General features: G+C 43.5%; 1 protein-coding gene across 2 annotated transcripts in view; it reads right to left on the bottom strand.

Moving 5' to 3' along the window:
• hmgcll1 (3-hydroxymethyl-3-methylglutaryl-CoA lyase like 1) overlaps positions 1–11,319 on the bottom strand; it is a 109,808-nt gene extending 98,489 nt beyond the window's left edge. For both annotated transcript variants that reach the window (XM_072278236.1, XM_072278245.1), the window contains exons 1-2: positions 11,176–11,319; positions 448–525 (exon numbers count right to left, since the gene is read on the bottom strand). In XM_072278236.1, coding sequence (XP_072134337.1) covers positions 448–525; positions 11,176–11,271 — 174 coding nt within the window. In that variant the 5' untranslated portion in view covers positions 11,272–11,319. The remainder of the gene's footprint in view (positions 1–447; positions 526–11,175) is intronic.
• Between the last annotated feature and the right edge of the window lie 8,092 nt (positions 11,320–19,411).

Here is a 19,411-nt window from a genome sequence, read left to right as displayed (position 1 = left end):
AAGTTCTACTCATTTTATTTTTATTTAGCGATTCAGCACAGTAGCAGGACCTTCCAGCCCTTGAGCCTGCACTGCCTAAGTCCACCCATGTGACCAATTAATCTACCAAACTATACAATTTAGGAATGTGGGAAGAAATCAGAACACCCGCAGGAAACCAACACAGTTACAGGGAGAACGTATAAACTTGTTACAGACACTGGTGGAATTGAACCCTGATCAGTGATTGCTGGCACTACAGAGTGATGGCGCTAACCTCTACACTATAGTACCACCACTCATAAATGGACTCCGTTCTATAATTCTCAACATCTCTAATTAAATCCCAGCAGACTTTGAAATTGCATTATTACTCTGAATCTAAAGAATATGTAAAACCTATGCATGCTGATGGTTTGGTGCAGACATATTAAGTTCGCATCAATAATGTTCATGAAGTAAGTATACCTTCTCATTCTGCAGTCCATCCCTCGGCCCAACCTCGACAATCTTTACAAACTCAGGAAGGGTGGGTTCAGCGCTGTTCTGGAAGTTTAAAAGAAAAGGAATAAATTTAAACAGGGGAAAAATCATAAACACAGAAGATTCTGCAGACACTAGAAATCCAGAGTAATATACACAGAATGCTGGAGAAACTCAGCAAGTCAGGCAGCATCTATGGAGAGGAATAAACATTCAACGATTTGGGTCGAGACCCTTCATCAGGACTGAGATGGAAGGAGGCAGAGCCAGAACAGGAAGGTGAGGGAAGGAGAAGGAGAGGTGATAGATGAAACTAGGTGAGAGGGAATGTGGGTGGGTGAGTGGGGGAGGGGTCTTGAAATAAGAAGCAGGGAGCTGATAGGTGGAAGAGGTAAAGGGTCGAAGAAGAGGGAATCTGATAGGAAAGCAGAATGGACCACTGGAGAAAGGAAAGGAAGGGAGTACCAGAGGGAGGTGTCAGGCAGGTGAGGAGAAGAGAAGGAGTGAGAGGGTAACCATTATGCAGAATGGAGAAGGGTGAGGGGGGAAAAGCAACACATAAAAGTGCTGTTTCTCCAGCATTTATGTTTGCTGGGCAGAAATAATCAACAGTCAGTCTTTCCCAGACAGTGATCAGCAAACCTGAGGGCCAGTTTTGCCGACGAAGGGTCTCGGCCAGAAACGTCAACTGCACCTCTTCCTAGAGATGCTGCGTTCACCAGCAACTTTGATGTGTGTTGCTTGAATTTCCAGCGTCTGCAGATTTCCTCGTGTTTGCGTTTTTAAAAACCTCTGTGATGACATTGGTGCCAAGCTGTATCGGCGCTTGCCCTTCCCTAGGACTACATCAGTGACATGGAGAGGGGGAACCCACTGCATGGGCAACAGTCGGTTCTTCAAATCTTCCCGCCCAGGCTTGCACCCTGGAAAGGACACAGTCCACCAGAGGCACAAACCCATGATCCCCTGGGATCGACGGCTACCTACTAATTATGGGTTTGAATGTTATTAACAAATATATTTTACGTGCAATGTGAAAATAAATGTAATATTTTTGTTACAATATTAAATAACATCAATATAATATAAATATTAATATAATGACCTATGTATGGACAATTTTGAGGACTCTACAAATTCTCATTATTATTTACTTATTCATTTTTGCATTTGTTCAGTTTGTCTGCTTTTGCACATCAGTTGTTCATCAGTCATTATGTGTAGTTTTTCATTGATTCTATTGTAGTTCTCTGTTCTACTGTGAATGCCTGTGTGGAAGTGATGGTAAGCCAAGGGTTAACATAAATGTCCAGGTATAAAGTGCAGACAGGCCAGGGAAGAAAGGTCTTTGAAAAGCAGAGCTTCCCGTGGCACACCAGGGATCTGGAGGTAAGTGATCTGAGGCACACAGCAATTGCTTTATGAACTATGAAGTATCATTGTTGTCAGTTCGTAGTTTCTATTGACTTTTATACCTGTACTGTGAATGATGATTGTTCTTGCAAGTAGGGAATTCAAAGTTTACCAAATGGCCAATATCCGTAGCTGATAGCCAATTTGGTATAAAAATGGCATATCTCTGTTCTGACTTCAGAACAGTGTGGTGACAGGGGCCATGTTGTTCTCCTTGTGCACAAGTAAACCAAAGTATGAATGAGCTGTAGGTGTACGTGTGTCCTGGGTCCAGTTATTTTATTATTAACAAAGATACCCATAAGAAAATCAATCTCAATGTAGCATATGGTGACATATACATACTTCAATAACAAATTTACTTTGAACTTTAAACTTTAAGCTTTGACCTCTAAATTTGTGTTTTATAACAAACGAATTTCGTAGTAGATGATTCCTGCCACTCAAAACAGATTACTGTTTAAAATTTTAAACTTCTAAACAACAGAAATAATTTTAAAGTTACAAAAGTCTCAAAGCATGTACCACCAGGCTGAAGGACAGCTTCTATCCCTCTGTTATAAGACTATTGAATGTTTAAATGGATTCTTAAGCTCACATTCTACCTCGTGGTGACCTTGCACCTTTTTATTTATCAGTGCTGCAAGTTCTCTATAGCTGTTGCACTTCATTCTGGATTTTGTGAATGCTTTACCCTGTTTTACCTCAATGCACTGTGTAATGACAATCTGTGTGAATAGTATGCAAGACAATCTTTGGGTCACTGTACCTCGGTATGTGTGACAATAATAAAACAGTTCCTATGCAAGATGTTTTCTAATCTATCTAACCTTGGGCAGTTTGGCTCAAATGGAAATTGTATTAATGCTTCAAGTGTTTTCTCACGTATATAGAGGTGAATAGTAGTAATACTTAAGTGCATAGAATGTCCTGCCAGGGGTGATGGTAGAGGCAGATACACTTAGGTCATTTAAAAGACTCTTACACACATAGATGAAAGAAAAATGGTGGTCTGTGTGGGATGGAAGGGTTAATGGGTTAAAAGGTCGGCACAGCATCATAGGTCAAAGTGCCTGTATTATACTGCACTGCTGTAAGTTCTGTTTATTTTATTACTTAGAGATATAGCACAGTGACAGGCACTTACCATCCAACAACCCACACACCCACACTGCCCAATTACACCCACGTGGCCAATGAACCTACTGACTCATACGTCTTCAGAACGTGGCAAAAACCGGAGCAGCCAGAGGAAACTCATGCAGTTATGGGGAGAATGCTCAAACTCTTTAATGACAGTGGCGGAATTAAACTCAGGTCATTGGCGCTGTAATACGGGGAAAGGGGCAATTTAGCTCTTAGGCCATAAGAACATAAGGCATGTGCAGAATTGGGCCACTCAGCTCATCAAGTCTACTCTGTTAGGTTTTGTAACTCCAGAAACCAAATGAAAAAGAAACACATGAGCCAGGGATACTCGTGTTCTTAGTTTTCTTTTAGTGAGGCACTCACATATGGCATGGTGGTGTAATGACATATGCCATTTACATACCTTTACATATAAAACATATTGAATTATGTAAACAACAAAGAATGCCTTATCAAACAATACAGTATATTTACATTATTACTCAAATATTACAGAAAAATGGAAAAACATAATGCACTGTATACTATACAACTACTATAAGGACATCCACAGCATAGTAAATTTTAAATTGCCCCATTCAGGCCTAAAGATTTTATCGTTGTGGAGGATTTCTTACTCTTGTGGGAAAATGTCCTTCCTAACAAGGAGGATCACACTGCTTGGCAGGTGAGGCTTGTGGCTGGGAAACAATGTCAGGTTCTGGGGCCTCCTCCATGGTGGTTGTAGGAGTTGACTCTGGACTGCAGGAAGTGGTTCTGACAGCTCTGGACACCTTGCTTCTCTGACAATTGACTCTGCTCTCCTCAACTGATCAATGTGTCATCTCCAGATGATATCAGGCATGATCACCACTGTGTACGAGGGTGGACTAGTTCTGCCCCTAACCTTTCCGAGTCCCTACATCTGAGTATGTCGATAGCGCCTTGCCAGGATTGTTTGTCCTGCATACTGTTTCTGAGATTGGGTTTGAGGAGATCCAATCATGAGCACAAGGGTTGACCCATAACTGCATTGCTGGTGAGTTGATTGTTGTGGAGTGTGCTGCACACACAGTAAGCAAAGAGGAAATTGACAAGCTTCTGCTTTGGTTTTTAGTGTAGTGTGTTCTGTTGACACTACTAAGATTTTTAGACTCTGATTAAATCTTCCTGCCAAGACACGTGTAGCTGGTTGACACGGTGCAGATGCAATGTGTCTTATTCCATTCATTTTCAGGAGTGACTGAAACTGTTCCACAACAAACTATCATCTATTGTCACTGACTAATTGAATGTCTCCCTTTTATGGCAGAGATATCCGAGGGAAATCAGAAGAGGATATCTCTGCGATAATAGGGAGACATTCAATTTGCATTAGAGAGAAAACATCAGAAGCAGTGTCCTGCTTTGTAACTTTTTCAGGTATTTCTTTTACCAAGGGCAAACAGGACAACACATCAGCATTTCTATGATTAGTCAGCCTCTTGCAATTGGGTCCATTTGTCCTTCAAGAAGCAGAGCCCAATGCTGCTGCTGTTCATGGAACTTCCTTCTGTGGATTGAAATTAGACATTAGTGGTTGATGATCATTAATGAGGGTAAATTCTCTCCCATACAGGTACTGGTTGAAGTGCTTTATACCCCAAACCAGACTCAAGGCTTCTTTGTCAATCTGAAATGTTATTTTTCTCTACAACATTAAGGGAATGTGATGCAAAGGCTATGGGCAGTTCACTTACATAACTCACAACATCTGACATGACTGTACCTATAACAAAAGGCAAGGCAACACACGAAGCTTCACTGGATGATATGTATCGTAATATATGAGTACAGTATCTGATGCCACCATTTCCTTTGTCATTTTGAAAGCCACCTCATGCTATTTTGTCCATTGTCATTTCTTCCTGATCTATAGTAGTGAGTGCAAGGGTTGGATCACAGTGGCCAGGTTTGGCAGGAACATCTTATACTAATTGATATATCTTTAAAATGGACAACTGTGACACATCCTTTGGCCTTCAGGCATCCACCATGGCTTAAATTAAGAAATCACACTAGTTGCATCATGCTGGGCCCATAATCTTCCAATCTCCTTAACACTGTCTTAAGATTTTGGAAATGTCCTTTATCATCCTCACTCGTAACAATGATGTCATCCAGGTAACACTGAGTGCTTGGGCAGCCTCGTAGCGTCTAGCTCTCTGCCAGTGTGGGGGCAGATGCTGCTCCAGAAATAAGCCTATTAATGCAATAAAGTCCTTTGTAAGTGATTATGGTAGAAAAACGTTGGACTCTTCCTCCTTCTCCATCGGTAGGTAGACCTCAGCTGAGTCCTGTTTGCTGAAGTGTTTCTCTCCAGAAAAGTTTGCAAAGATCTCCTCTATCCTGGGCAGAGTGTGCTGATTTAATTTCAGTACTGGGTTTATGGTGATCTTAAAATCACCACAGATCCTGACAGACACATTCTTCTTGGCTACTGGCACCACTGGCGTTGCCCATGGGCTCCACTCAACCTCGGAAAGAATTCCTTCAGCCTCCATGTGATCTAGCTCTCTGGCTACTTTATCACAGATGGTATAAAAAACCAGACAGGCTTTGTAAAACATGGGTATGGCACCTTGATTTCATATTATTTTACCGTTGATATGTTTGAATTCCCAATGCCATCTTTGAACACTGCTGTGGCATCTAGTACCTTTCTTAATTCGCTTGCAGTTGACTCTGTTGCAGGGATTGTGGCATGCAAACGGTGGAACTCCAATCACATTGTCGTTGTCCTAGCCATTCATGACCCCACAGTGCTGGTCCTCCTGCTTTTACCACATACAAGCCCATACATGCCAAGAGATTTGTTGGTTCACTGTGATGAATGTCATTCCCACATGAGTCATCCTTTTCCAGTATAAATTCTTAGGTAAATGCTTGCAGGCTTCTGGTCGGTGTCTTTGAAATGTGTTCGAACTCATTTTGTGTAATGACTGAAACAGCTAAGCCAGGGTCCAATTTCATTTTAACTAATTTGCTGTTCACTTCAGGCGTAATCCATATTGCTCATTTCCTGCTAGTTTTCACATTGTAAACCTTAAAGCTACCCAGTCCTGTTTCGCTCTCATCAATATCAGATTTTTCATCAACAGCATGCAGATTAGTGCTCTCTTTGAAACTGCAACTTGACTTTCTATCTTTTTCTCTTCCCTGTGCAGCCCATTTATTTTTTTCTGTCTGACATGTTCTTTGTATGTGTTACATTTTCTTCAAGTTTCACCTTTAAACCTGCATTGGTCTGCTGTATGTGTGCCACTACCATAACGTTAACACAATTTGTTCAGCCAGGCAGTTTAGATCTGCAATTTTTTTCACGTTCTCTTTTATTCCTGACTGCACTCGGTTGTGGCTCTGGCTGCTATTTTCAATGATACAGCAATTTCAACTGCTTGTTTAAATGTGACTTGTGCCTCAGTTAAGGGCTGTTTTTGAATGCTTTCTTGTAAGATCCTACTAACCAAATGACCTCTCAGTGCATCATTAAGCCCATTGACAATGCTCAAACAATCTTTCAATTCAGGCACATAAGCTGAAATAGACTCTCCTTCCTTTTGATTCCACTTATGAAACCTAAAGCATTCCGCAATCAACAATGGTTTTTTTGTTCTAAACGTTCCCGCATTACATTCACAATATTAGCAAAGGTCCTTTCGGTTGGTTTGGTTAATGCAGTTAAATGTCCTTGCTGCCACTGTTATGTTTTGCAACTCCAGGAACTAATCAAAAGAAAAACGTGGTATCCGGGGATACTCGAGGACTTAGTTCCTTTTTGTGAGACACTCAGATATGACTTCGCGGCGTAATGATGAATGCCATTCACATACTTCTCACATATAATCCATAATTTTAGATTTTTAGATCATTGGGATCTCTTCTGGGGAAGGTGGGACCTGGACAGATTGGATGGGTTGCACCTGAACTTGAGGGGGAGCAATATCCTTGCAGGTAGGTTTGCTAGCATGGTTCGGGAGGGGTTAAACTAATTTGCGAGGGGGATGGGACCCAGAGCGATAGAGCAGTGAAGGAAGTGCATGGAGTAAAGCCAGATCTAACATACAGAGAGGCTTTGAGGAAAGAGAAGCAGAATAAACGGTGTAAAGACAGTAAGGTAGAAGGGCTGAAATGTGTGTACCTCAATGCAAGAAGCATCAGGAACAAAGGTGATGAACTGAGAGCTTGGATACATACATGGAATTATGATGTAGTGGCCATTACAGAGACTTGGCTGGCACCAAGGCAGGAATGAATTCTCAATATTCCTGGATTTCAGTGCTTTAAAAGGGATAGAGAGGGCGGAAAAAGGGGAGGAGGGGTGGCATTACTGGTCAGGGATACTATTACAGCTACAGAAAGGGTGGGTAATGTAGCAGGGTCCTCTTTTGAGTCACTATGGGTGGAAGTCAGGAACAGGAAGGAAGCAGTTACTCTATTGGGGGTATTCTATAGGCCTCCTGGTAGCAGCAGAGATACAGAGGAGCAGATAGGGAGGCAGATTTTGGAAAGGTGCAAAAATAACAGGGTTGTTATCATGGGTGACTTCCCTAATATTGATTGGCACCTGATTAGTTCCAAGGGTTTAGATGGAGCAGAGTTTGTTAAGTGTGTCCAGGATGGATTCCTGTCACAGTATGTGGACAGGACAACCAGGGGAATGCCATACTAGATCTAGTACTAGGTAATGAACCGGGTCATGTCACAGATCTCTCAGTGGGTGAGCATCTGGGGGACAGTGACCACCGCTCCCTGGCCTTTAGCATTATCATGGAAAAGGATAGAATCAGAGAAGACAGGAAAATTTTTAATTGGGGAAAGGCAAATTATGAGGCTATAAGGCTACAACTTGCGGGTGTGAATTGGGATGATGTTTTTGCAGGGAAATGTACTATGGATATGTGGTCGATGTTTAGAGATCTCTTGCGGGATGTTAGGGATAAATTTGTCCCGGTGAGGAAGATAAAGAATGGTCGGGTGAAGGAACCATGGGTGACAAGTGAGGTGGAAAATCTAGTCAGGTGGAAGAAGGCGGCATACATGAGGTTTAGGAAGCAAGGATCAGATGGGTCTATTGAGGAATATAGGGAAGCAAGAAAAGAGCTTAAGAAGGGGCTGAGAAGAGCAAGAAGGGGGCATGAGAAGGCCTTGGCGAGTAGGGTAAAGGAAAACTCCAAGGTATTCTTCAATTATGTGAAGAAAAAAGGGATGACAGGAGTGAAGGTAGGACCGATTAGAGATAAAGGTGGGAAGATGTGCCTGGAGGCTGTGGAAATGAGCGAGGTCCTCAATGAATACTTCTCTTTGGTATTTACCAATGAGAGGGAACTTGATGATGGTGAGGACAATATGAGTGAGGTTGATGTTCTGAAGCATGTTGATATTAAGGGAGAGGAGGTGTTGGAGTTGTTAAAATACATTAGGACAGGTAAGTCCCCGGGGCCTGACGGAATATTCCCCAGGCTGCTCCACGAGGCAAGAGAAGAGACTGCTGAGCCTCTGGCTAGGATTTTTATGTCCTCGTTGTCCACAGGAATGGTACCGGAGGATTGGAGGGAGGCGAATGTTGTCCCCTTGTTCAAAAAAGGTAGTAGGGATAGTCCGGGTAATTATAGACCAGTGAGCCTTACGTCTGTGGTGGGAAAGCTGTTGGAAAAGATTCTTAGAGACAGGATCTCCGGGCATTTAGAGAATCATGGTCTGATCAGGGACAGTCAGCATGGCTTTGTGAAGGGCAGATCATGTCTAACAAGCCTGATTGAGTTCTTTGAGGAGGTGACCAGGCAAATAGATGAGGGTAGTGCAGTGGATGTGATCTATATGGATTTTACTAAGGCATTTGACAAGGTTCCACACGGTAGGCTTATTCAGAAAGTTAGAAGGCAGGGGATCCAGGGAGGTTTGGCCAGGTGGATTCAGAATTGGCTTGCCTGCAGAAGGCAGAGGGTGGTGGTGGAGGGAGTACATTCAGATTGGAGGATTGTGACTAGTGGTGTCCCACAAGGATCTGTTCTGGGACCTCTACTTTTCGTGATTTTTATTAACGACCTGGATGTGGGGTTAGAAGGGTGGGTTGGCAAGTTTGCAGACGACACAAAAGTTGGTGGTGTTGTAGACAGTGTAGAGGATTGTAAAAGATTGCAGGGAGACATTGATAGGATGCAGGAGTGGGCTGAGAAGTGGCAGATGGAGTTCAACCCGGAGAAGTGTGAGGTGGTACACTTTGGAAGGACAAACTCCAAGGCAGAGTACAAAGTAAATGACAGGATACTTGGTAGTGTGGAGGAGCAGAGGGATCTCGGGGTACATGTCCACAGATCCCTGAAAGTTGCCTCACAGGTGGATAGGGTAGTTAAGAAAGCTTATGGGGTGTTAGCTTTCATAAGTCGAGGGATAGAGTTTAAGAGTCGCGATGTAATGATGCAGCTCTATAAAACTCTGGTTAGGCCACATTTGGAGTACTGTGTCCAGTTCTGGTCACCTCACTATAGGAAGGATGTGGAAGCATTGGAAAGGGTACAGAGGAGATTTACCAGGATGCTGCCTGGTTTAGAAAGTATGCATTATGATCAGAGATTAAGGGAGCTAGGGCTTTACTCTTTGGAGAGAAGGAGACATGATAGACGTGTACAAGATAATAAGAGGAATAGATAGAGTGGATAGCCAGCGCCTCTTCCCCAGGGCACCACTGCTCAATACAAGAGGACGTGGCTTTAAGGTAAGGGGTGAGAAGTTCAAGGGGGATATTAGAGGAAGGTTTTTTACTCAGAGAGTGGTTGGTGCGTGGAATGCCTGCCTGAGTCAGTGGTGGAGGCAGATACGCTAGCAAAATTTAAGAGACTACGAGACAGGTATATGGAGGAATTTAAGGTGGGGGCTTATATGGGAGGCAGGGTTTGAGGGTCGGCACAACATTGTGGGCCAAAGGGCCTGTACTGTGCTGTATAATTCTATGTTCTATGTTCTATGATGAATTATGTAAACATACAAAGAATGTTTAATCAAACAATGTATTTACAAAATTATTCAAATATTACTGAAATGTTAAATAGACTGCATCCTCTGCCATTCAATCATGCCTGATTTATTTTCCCTCCCAATCCCATTCTCCTGTCTTTTCCCCATAAACTTTGACTCCTTATTAATCAAGAACCTATCAACCTCAGCCTTAACCCTCTGACTTGGCTTCCACAGTTGTCTGTGGCAATGAATTCCACAGATTCACCATCTATGTTCCAATGTCATGCTGCTTTAGTCTGAGGTTTGCCCTCTGGTTCCAGGCTTCCCCACCATTGGAAACATCCTCTCCATGTTCATTTTATCTAGGCCTTTCAATATTGGATAGGTTTCAATTAAATGACCCGTCATTCTTCTGAACTCCAGAGAGTACAGGCCCAGAGCTATCAAATGCTCTTTATACATTTATCCTTTCATTCTGGAGATTATTTTCGTGAACCCCCTCTGGACCCTCTCCAATGCCAGCACATCCTTTCTTAGATAAGGGGCCCAAAACTGCTCACAATACTCCAAGTGTGATTTGACCAATCACTTATAAAGCTCAGCATTACATTCTTGCTTTTATACTCTAGTCCTCTCAAAATGAATGCTAACATTATATTTGCCTTCCTTACCACCGATCAACCTCCCAGTTAACCTTTAAGGAGTCTTCTAACCAACTGTATGACCCTACACCGCATTCCACCTTCCATGTCTTTGCCCATTCTCTTTATCTGTCCAAGTCCTTCTGCAGACACCCTGCTTCTTCAACGCTACCTGTCCATCCATTTATCCTTGTATCGTCCGCAAAATTGGCCACAAAACCACTAACTCTGTCACCCAACAACGCTATGAACAATAACAGACCCAACACCGACCCCTGCAGAACATCACTGGTCACCGGCAACCAATGAGAAAAGGTCCCCTTTACTGCCACTCTTTGATTTCTGCCAGTTAGCAGCAACCCACACACCCAGAACTCCATAGACCCCAATGGGTAGATCAACTGATCTAGTTTCTGTCTGTGATTCTGTTGCAGGCAAATTCCTATCATCATGCGGGTCGAGGTGCGGGAAAGGAGAGCGTTCATTGGAGCTACAGCCGCCGGAGGCAGAAACGGTAAAAAAGCTTCCCTACCTGCCGTCCATGTGACAAGACGTGCCCGGCCGAGATCCAGTCTAGGTCCAAGCCGGCGCTCAAGCACTCCTTGACGGACACAGGTACGTTCCCCATGAGCGAGGGTCGCTCTAGCTAAACACGCCCCTCCTTCCCCTTCGCGAAGCCGATCGACCGAAGCAATTACATATTAGCTGGCAGCAGCTTTCGCCGGCCGGCGCTGGTTCTGAATGAAAACGGATAGTGACCGCCCCGTCTGGGCGCATGCATTCATCAGCTAGGGCTGGACTCCGGACGTGAACAGAAATACACATTCAGACAGCCACATACCCCGCCAGCTCTGAGTGTTTGCATCTGCAGAAAGAAAAACAATGCATCGTATCTGCTTTGTTATTTAATGCAATGCCCCAGGGGTATAAACAACATAGTGTGTCAAAAATATATATTTTTTGTGCCTACCCTATTGTATTTAAATATTTTCTCAACCTACTGGATCGTGCCACCTGCCAATCTTCAGTACTAAGGGAGTTGGCAAATCTTAAACACGAGATTCTGCAGATGCTGGAAATCTTGAGCAACACACACAAATGTTGGAAGAACTCAGCAGGTCAGGCAGCATCTCTGGAAATGAATATAAACGGCCGAGATGGAGTGTTTCCGTTATAGAGATTAGATAGGCTGCAGAGACACAGGAGACTGCAGATGCTAGAATCTGGATTCTATAACCTATGGACATACTTTCAAGGATTCCACAATTCACGTTCTGAATGTTTATTACTTTTTTTCTTCTTTTTTATTTGCACAATTAGTTGTCTTTTCCACACTGGCTGTTAGTTCATCCCTGTGTGCAGTTTTTAAGATTCAAGATTGTCCAATGTCATTTCCAGCACACAAGTGTACAGAAGAATGAAGTAATTGTTACTCTGAATCTGATGCAGCCCAAAAAAACTCAATAAAAGCACAATAAATATAAATACATGAATAGTTTATTTGCATAGATTGATTGTCCATAATATCGTACACAGCAGTGTCTGAGGTGATTAACAGAAAATAATAATGTAGTGGTGATGGATTAATTAGGGAAGGTGTTGATCAGCCTTACTGTTTGGGGAAAGCAACAGTTTTTGAGTCTGGTACGTCTGGCATGGATGCTACCTGACGTGATGGGAGTGGAACAAACAGTGCATGTGCAGGGTGGATGGGATCCTTCATGATATTACTGGCCCTTTTTCTGACACCCTTCTGTACTTCATTGATTCTATTGTGCTTCTTTGTATTTATTGTGAATGCCCACAAGAAAATGAATGTGTGGGTAATCTATGGTGAAATATAAAGTATGTACTTTGATAGTGTATTTACTCTGAACTTTGGAGTAATGAGTTTGGAGGAACTCTCAAGTAGCATCTGCGGAGAGGAAAGAATCCTTGATGTTTTGTGTGGAAAGCCTTCATTAGGATCCTTATAGAGACCCTCAGGAGTCCAGGCTTGGAATACAAGTGTCATGACCCATTGCTTTGTTAGGATTTGTATCACAAATTGGAGCAATGGAATCTGAATCAGGTGTATTATCACTAGCATCTGTAGTGAAATTTGTTGTTTTGTGGCAATGGTACAGGTCAACACGTTAAAAAAATCTATAAGTTACAGTAAGAAATATTTTAAAAAGAGTGACACACACAAAATGCTGGAGGAACTTCAGCAGGTCAGGCAGTATCTATGGAGAAGAACAGAATCGATGGCTTTGGGCTTGATGAGGGGTCTTGGACCGAAACGTTGACTTTATTCCTCTCCATAGAGGCAGGTTCGATATTTTCATTTAAAGAAAAATTGGTTAGGTATATGGACAGGAAAGGAATGGAGGGTTATGGGCTGAGTGCAGGTCAGTGGAACTAGGTGAGAGTAAGAGTTCAGCACAGACTAGAAGGGCCAAGATGGCCTGTTTCTGTGCTGTAATTGTTATATGGTTTGTACATTCTCCCCATGACTGTGTGTGGTTTCCTCAGGGTGCCCCTGTTTCTTCCTATATTCTAAAGACATATAGATTAGGGTCAGTGAGTTGTGGGCATGCTATGTGACACCAGAAGTGTAGTGACAGTGAAGATGGGCTGCTTCCAGCAAAATCCCAGCTGACTTGATTTGATGCAAATGACACATTTCACTCGATGTTTTGATGTTTCAACGTACATGTAACAAATAAAGCTAATTTTAATATTTTAAATGTCGCTGGACTTGCTGATTTCCCCCTGTAGATTCTTTGTTGCCCTGGATAGGCATGTTGATTTACCCAGAAGAGGAAGAGGCTGAGAGGAGATCTGTTATTTCTCTGTAGGCAGTTACTTTAATCTGTTACCTTAATTGTGGGTAGTTTTGGGCCCCATGTCTATGGGAGAACATACTGGTGTTGGAGCCCAGAGGGCACACTGTCTGACTAGAAGGACATTCCTTTAGAACAGAGATTAGGAAGGAATTCATTTAACCAGAGTGTGGTGAATCTTTGAAATTTATTCCCACGGACAGCTGTGGAGGCCAAGTCATTGGGTATATTTAAAGCAGAGATTGATAGGTTCTTGATTAATAAGGGCATTAAAAGTTACAGGGAGAAGGCAGGAGAATGGGGTGTGGAGAGATAATAAATCAGCCATGATGGAATGGTAGAGCAGACGCAATGGGCTGAATGGCCTAATTGTTCATATTGTTGTATGAATGATCAAGGCAATATGGTCTTGTTGTAAATAAGCCCGTATGTCTTAAGATCTTATGAACAAGATGACAGACAAGGACTTCAGCAACTACAGAAGCTCGGATTATTCCTCTTGGAACAAGGAACACGCAGAGGAAATTTAGTAGAGATGTTCAAAATTACAAAGGCTTTTGGTAGCAAAGATCAGGGGAAACTGTTCTGACTGGCTGGGAGGTTAGATTTGGAATAAGTAATGAGACATCCCTTTGAGAAATGAGGAGATTGTTTTCACATATTGAATTGTGATCTTTAAGACAGGGCCTGAAAAAGCGGTGGAAGCAGATCAAGAATAATTTATATACTTGGAAAGAAGCTCTGGAGTGAAAGAACAGGAGTCTGGAAATAATTTGAGAACTCAGGCATTAAGAAACGAATGGTCACCTGTTTTGCTTGGAGATCAGATAATTTGAGACAATTGCCTTTTCTCAATTTATATTGGGGATGTTGAAAAATGCTTCATTAAAGTTCCCTCCCACATTCCAAAGACATGGTTAGGGTAATTACGTTGTGTGCATGCTGTGTGGACAGCATGGTTGCGTAGTGGTTAGTGTAATGCTTTACAATGCCAGTAATCAGGGTTCAATTTCCTCTGCTCTCTGTAAGGAGTTTGTATGTTCTCCCTGTGACCACGTGAGCTTCCTTCTGGCACTCTGGTTTGCTCCTACATCCCAGATTAGGAGGTTAATTGGCCACATGAGGGTAATTGGGTGACGTGGGCTCATTGGGTCGGAAGGGCCTGTTACCGTGCTGAATCTCCAGGCAAAAGTAAATAAACATGGTGGCACCAGAAGCATGGCAGTACAGGCTGGCCCCCAGCACGTTGTCAGACAGTGTTGGTCATTGATGCAAAAGCAGCGCTTTTCACTGTGTGTTTCAATATACAGTACATGTGACAAATAAAGCTAACCTTTAAAAGTGGGGGTGGGTCAAGAGATGACAGGTAATAGGTGGATCCAGGTGAGGAGGAACCAGGTAGATGGAAGAACAGAGAGTGGGAATAGTGACAGTGAGTGGGAGGTGAGAAGTGCAGGTAACAAGGGCTCCAGGTAGCGGAATTTGGTAGGAGAGAAAGGTGGAGCTTGGAATCAAGGAATCGAGTGAGGGAGGGTGAGCATACACACAGCTCTCTTCCCACCTTACCTTCTCCAACTTAAAACCTAAGATACCTACCTACGTGGTTTGGTAGATATCCAGATTCTGACCATAAGACATAGACCCTCCACCTATCTGTACTTGGCCACAAAGCTATCAATTCCATCATTGATATATAATGTCAAAAGAAGCGGTCCCAACACTAACACCTGCGGAACACCACTAGTCACTGGCAACCAATCAGAAATGGTTCCTTTTATTCCCACTCTTTGTCACCTGCCAGTCAGCCAATCTTCTATCCATGCTAGTATCTTTCCTGTAATACTAGCAGGAATTACAGTTATTCATTGTAATAACTCTTACCTTGTTATTAACTCTCTTATCTTGTGAAGCAGCCTCAAATGTGACACCTTGTCAAAGGCCTTCTGAAAATCAAAGTGAACAACATCCACTGACTCTCCTTGTCTATCCTACCTGTTATTTCCTCAAAGAACTCCAACAGATTTGTTAGCCCATACTGACTTCAGCTTATTTTATCATGTGCCTCCAAGTACCTCGAAACATCATCTTTAACAATGGACTCCAAAATCTTCTCAACTACTGAAGTCAGGCTAACTGGCCAATAAATTGTTGCCCTACTACCCCAGCTGCTTGGAAGTTTGAAATCCCAACCATTGCCACCAACCTGGAAGCCAAGAATGTGGTTGCATTATAACAGACAAGTGTTGGCCCTTTCTCAATTCACTCCATTCCAACCAGATCATAAACACATTTTCTAGTAGTCTCACATTCTCAGAGCTGTTTTCTGGGTAACAGTTGATGGATATACACTGCCTGAGGCAATGAGATCCAAGTTTTCCAGACTGTATTTTTCCACACACTACCACAGACAATTTATCTTCTCTCCCCACCCGCCCCCACCCCTGTTCCTTTCACTTAGACAAAAAAACATTCACTGTTTCTGATTCGGACACAAAACATCTTTAACTGCTTTGTGAAAATTCCCATAAAATCAAAATATTTGTTCTCATCTTCCCTTCCTATAGAATATTACTCCCTACTCAGAATATAAATGAATTGCATATTGAGGCAAAAGAACATAAGACCATCAAAATAAAAGTGCAGATTTAGGCCACTTGGCCCATCGAGTCTGCTCCACCATTTTCCCTCTCAGTCCCTCCAATCTCATGCCTTCTCCTGGTATGCCTTCATGCCCTGACTAATCAAGAATCTATCAACATCTACCTTAAATATACTCAATGACTTGGCCTCCAAAGCTGCGTGTAGCAACAGATTCCACGGATTCACCACTCTCTGGCTGAAGAAATTCCTCTCATCATCATTCTAAAAGGACACCCTCTATTCTGAGGCTGTGTCCTCTGGTCTTAGCCTCCCTCACCATAGAAAACATCCTCTCCACATCCACTCTATCAAGGCCTTTCACCATTCACGAGGAAATCTGCAGAAGCTGGAAATTCAAGCAACAGATATAAAAGTTGCTGGTGAACACAGCAGGCCAGGCAGCATCTCTAGGAAGAGGTACAGTCGAAGTTTTGGGCCGAGACCTTTCGTCAGGACTAACTGAAAGAAGAGCTAGTAAGAGATTTGAAAGTGGGAGGAGGAGGGGGAGATCCAAAATGATAGGAGAAGACAGGAGGGGGAGGGATGGAGCCAAGAGCTGGACAGGTGATTGGCAAAAGGGAATACGAGAGGATCATGGGACAGGAGGCCTACGGAGAAAGAAAAGGGGGAGGGGAGAAAAACCCAGAGGATGGGCAAGGGGTATATTGAGAGGGCCAGAGGGAGAAAAAGGAGAGAGAGAGAAAAAGAATGTGTGTATATAAATAAATAATGGATGGGGTATGAGGGGGAGGTGGGGCATTAGCGGAAGTTTGAGAAGTCAATGTTCATGCCATCAGGTTGGAGACTACCCAGATGGAATATAAGGTGTTGTTCCTCCAACCTGAGTGTGGTTTCGTCTTTACAGTAGAGGAGGCTGTGGATAGACATATCAGAATGGGAATGGGACGTGGAATTAAAATGTGTGGCCATTGGGAGATCCTGCATTCTCTGGTGGACAGAGCGTAGGTGTTCAGCAAAACGATCTCCCAGTCTGCGTCGGGTCTCACCAATATATAGAAAGCCACATCGGGAGCACCGGATGCAGTATATCACCCCAGCCGACTCATAGGTGAAGTGTCGCCTCACCTGGAAGGATTGTCTGGGGCCCTGAATGGTGGTAAGGGAGGAAGTGTAAGGGCATGTGTAGCACTTGTTCCACTTACAAGGATAAGTGCCAGGAGGGAGATCGGTGGGGAGGGATCGGGGGGAACGAATGGACAAGGGAGTTGCGTAGGAAGCGATCCCTGTGGAAAGCAGAGGGGGGGGGAGGGAAAGATGTGCTTAGTGGTGGGATACCGTTGGAGGTGGCGGAACTTACAGAGAATACTATGTTGGACCCGGAGGCTGGTGGGGTGGTAGGTGAGGACCAGGGGAACCCTATTCCTAGTGGGGTGGCGGGAGGATGAAGTGAGAGCAGACGTGTGTGAAATGGGGGAAATGCGTTTGAGAGCAGAGTTGATGGTGGAGGAAGGGAAGCCCCTTTCTTTAAAAAAGGCGGACATCTCCCTCGTCCTGGAATGAAAAGCCTCATCCCGAGAGCAGATGCGGCGGAGACGAAGGAATTGCGAGAAGGGGGTGGCACTTTTGCAAGAGACAGGGTGAGAAGAGGAATAGCCAGATAGCTGTGAGAGTCAGTAGGTTTATAGTAGACATCAGCAGATAAGCTGTCTCCAGAGACAGAGACAGAAAGATCTAGAAAGGGGAGGGAGGTGTTGGAAATGGATCAGGTAAACTTGAGGGCAGGGTGAAAGTTGGAGGCAAAGTTAATGAAGTCAATGAGCTCAGCATGCATGCAGGAAGCAGCGCCAAAGCAGTCATCGATGTAGCGAAGGAAAAGTGGGGGACAGATACCAGAATAGGTTTGGAACATAGATCGTTCCACAAAGCCAACAAAAAGGCAGACATAGCTAGGACCCATACGGGTGCCCATAGCTACACCTTTAGTTTGGAGGAAGTGGGAGGAGCCAAAGGAGAAATTATTAAGAGTAAGGACTAATTCCGCTAGACGGAGCAGAGTGGTGGTAGAGGGGAACTGATTAGGTCTGGAATCCAAAAAGAAACGTAGAGCTTTGAGACCTTCCTGATGGGGGATGGAAGTATATAGGGACTGGACATCCATGGTGAAAATAAAGCGGTGGGGGCCAGGGAACTTAAAATCATCGAAAAGTTTCAGAGTGTGAGAAGTGTCACGAACATAGGTAGGAAGGGATTGAACAAGGGGGGATAAAACCGTGTCGAGGTTTGCAGAAATGAGTTCGGTGGGGCAGGAGCAAGCTGAGACAATAGGTCTGCCAGGACAGGCAGATTTGTGGATCTTGGATAGGAGGTAGAAATGGGAAGTGCGGGGTGTGGGAACTATAAGGTTGGTAGCAGTGGATGGGAGATCCCCTGAGTGGATAAAGTCGGTGATGGTGTGGGAGATAATGGCCTGGTGCTCCTTAGTGGGGTCACGATCGAGGGGTAACCCATTCAGTAGGATTCAATGAGGTCACCCCTCATTCTTCTGAATTGCAGTGAATAAAAGGCCCAGAGCCATCAAATGCTCTGCGTATAACAAGCCATTCAATCCTGGAATAACTTTTGTGAATCTCCCTTGCATTCTCTCCAGTTTCAGCACATCCTTTCCAAGATAAGGATACAATACCGCAAGTGAGGCCTCACCAATGTTTTATAAAGTCTCAAAATTACATCCTGGCTTTTATATTCTGGTCCTCTTGAAATGAATGCTAACATTGTATTTGCCTTCCTCACCACAGACTCATCCTGCAAGTTAATCTTTAGGGAATCCTGCAAAAGGCCCCTGTGTACCTCAGTTGTTTGAATTTTCTCTCCATTTAGAAAATAGTCAACCCTTTCAGTTCTTCTACCAAAGTTCATGACCATACACTTCCCAAGTCTGTATTCTATCTGCTATTTCTTTGCCCATTCACCAGATATGTCTAATTCCTTCTCTAGCCTCTCTACTTCCTTAAAGCTACCTGCCCCTCCACCAATCTTCATATCATCTGCAAACTTTGCAACAAAGCCTTCAATTCCATCATCCAAATAAATCCTTGACAAATAATGTAAAAAGAATCAGTCCCAACAACGACACCTTTAAAACACCACTAGTCACTGGCAGCCAGCCAGAAAAGGCTCCCTTTATTCTCACTCTTTGCCTAAAACTGCTCGTAATACTCCAAGTGAGGCTACTCTTTGCCTCCTGCCCATCAGCCACTGCTTTATCCATACTAGAATGTTTCCTGTAATACAATGGGCTCATAGCTAATTAAGCAGGCATTTTATCAAAGGCCTTCTGAAAAT

The sequence above is a fragment of the Mobula birostris genome, chromosome 2 (assembly GCF_030028105.1).
Source record: "Mobula birostris isolate sMobBir1 chromosome 2, sMobBir1.hap1, whole genome shotgun sequence".
NCBI lineage: Eukaryota > Metazoa > Chordata > Chondrichthyes > Myliobatiformes > Myliobatidae > Mobula > Mobula birostris.
This window is presented reverse-complemented; position numbering and strand designations above follow the sequence as displayed.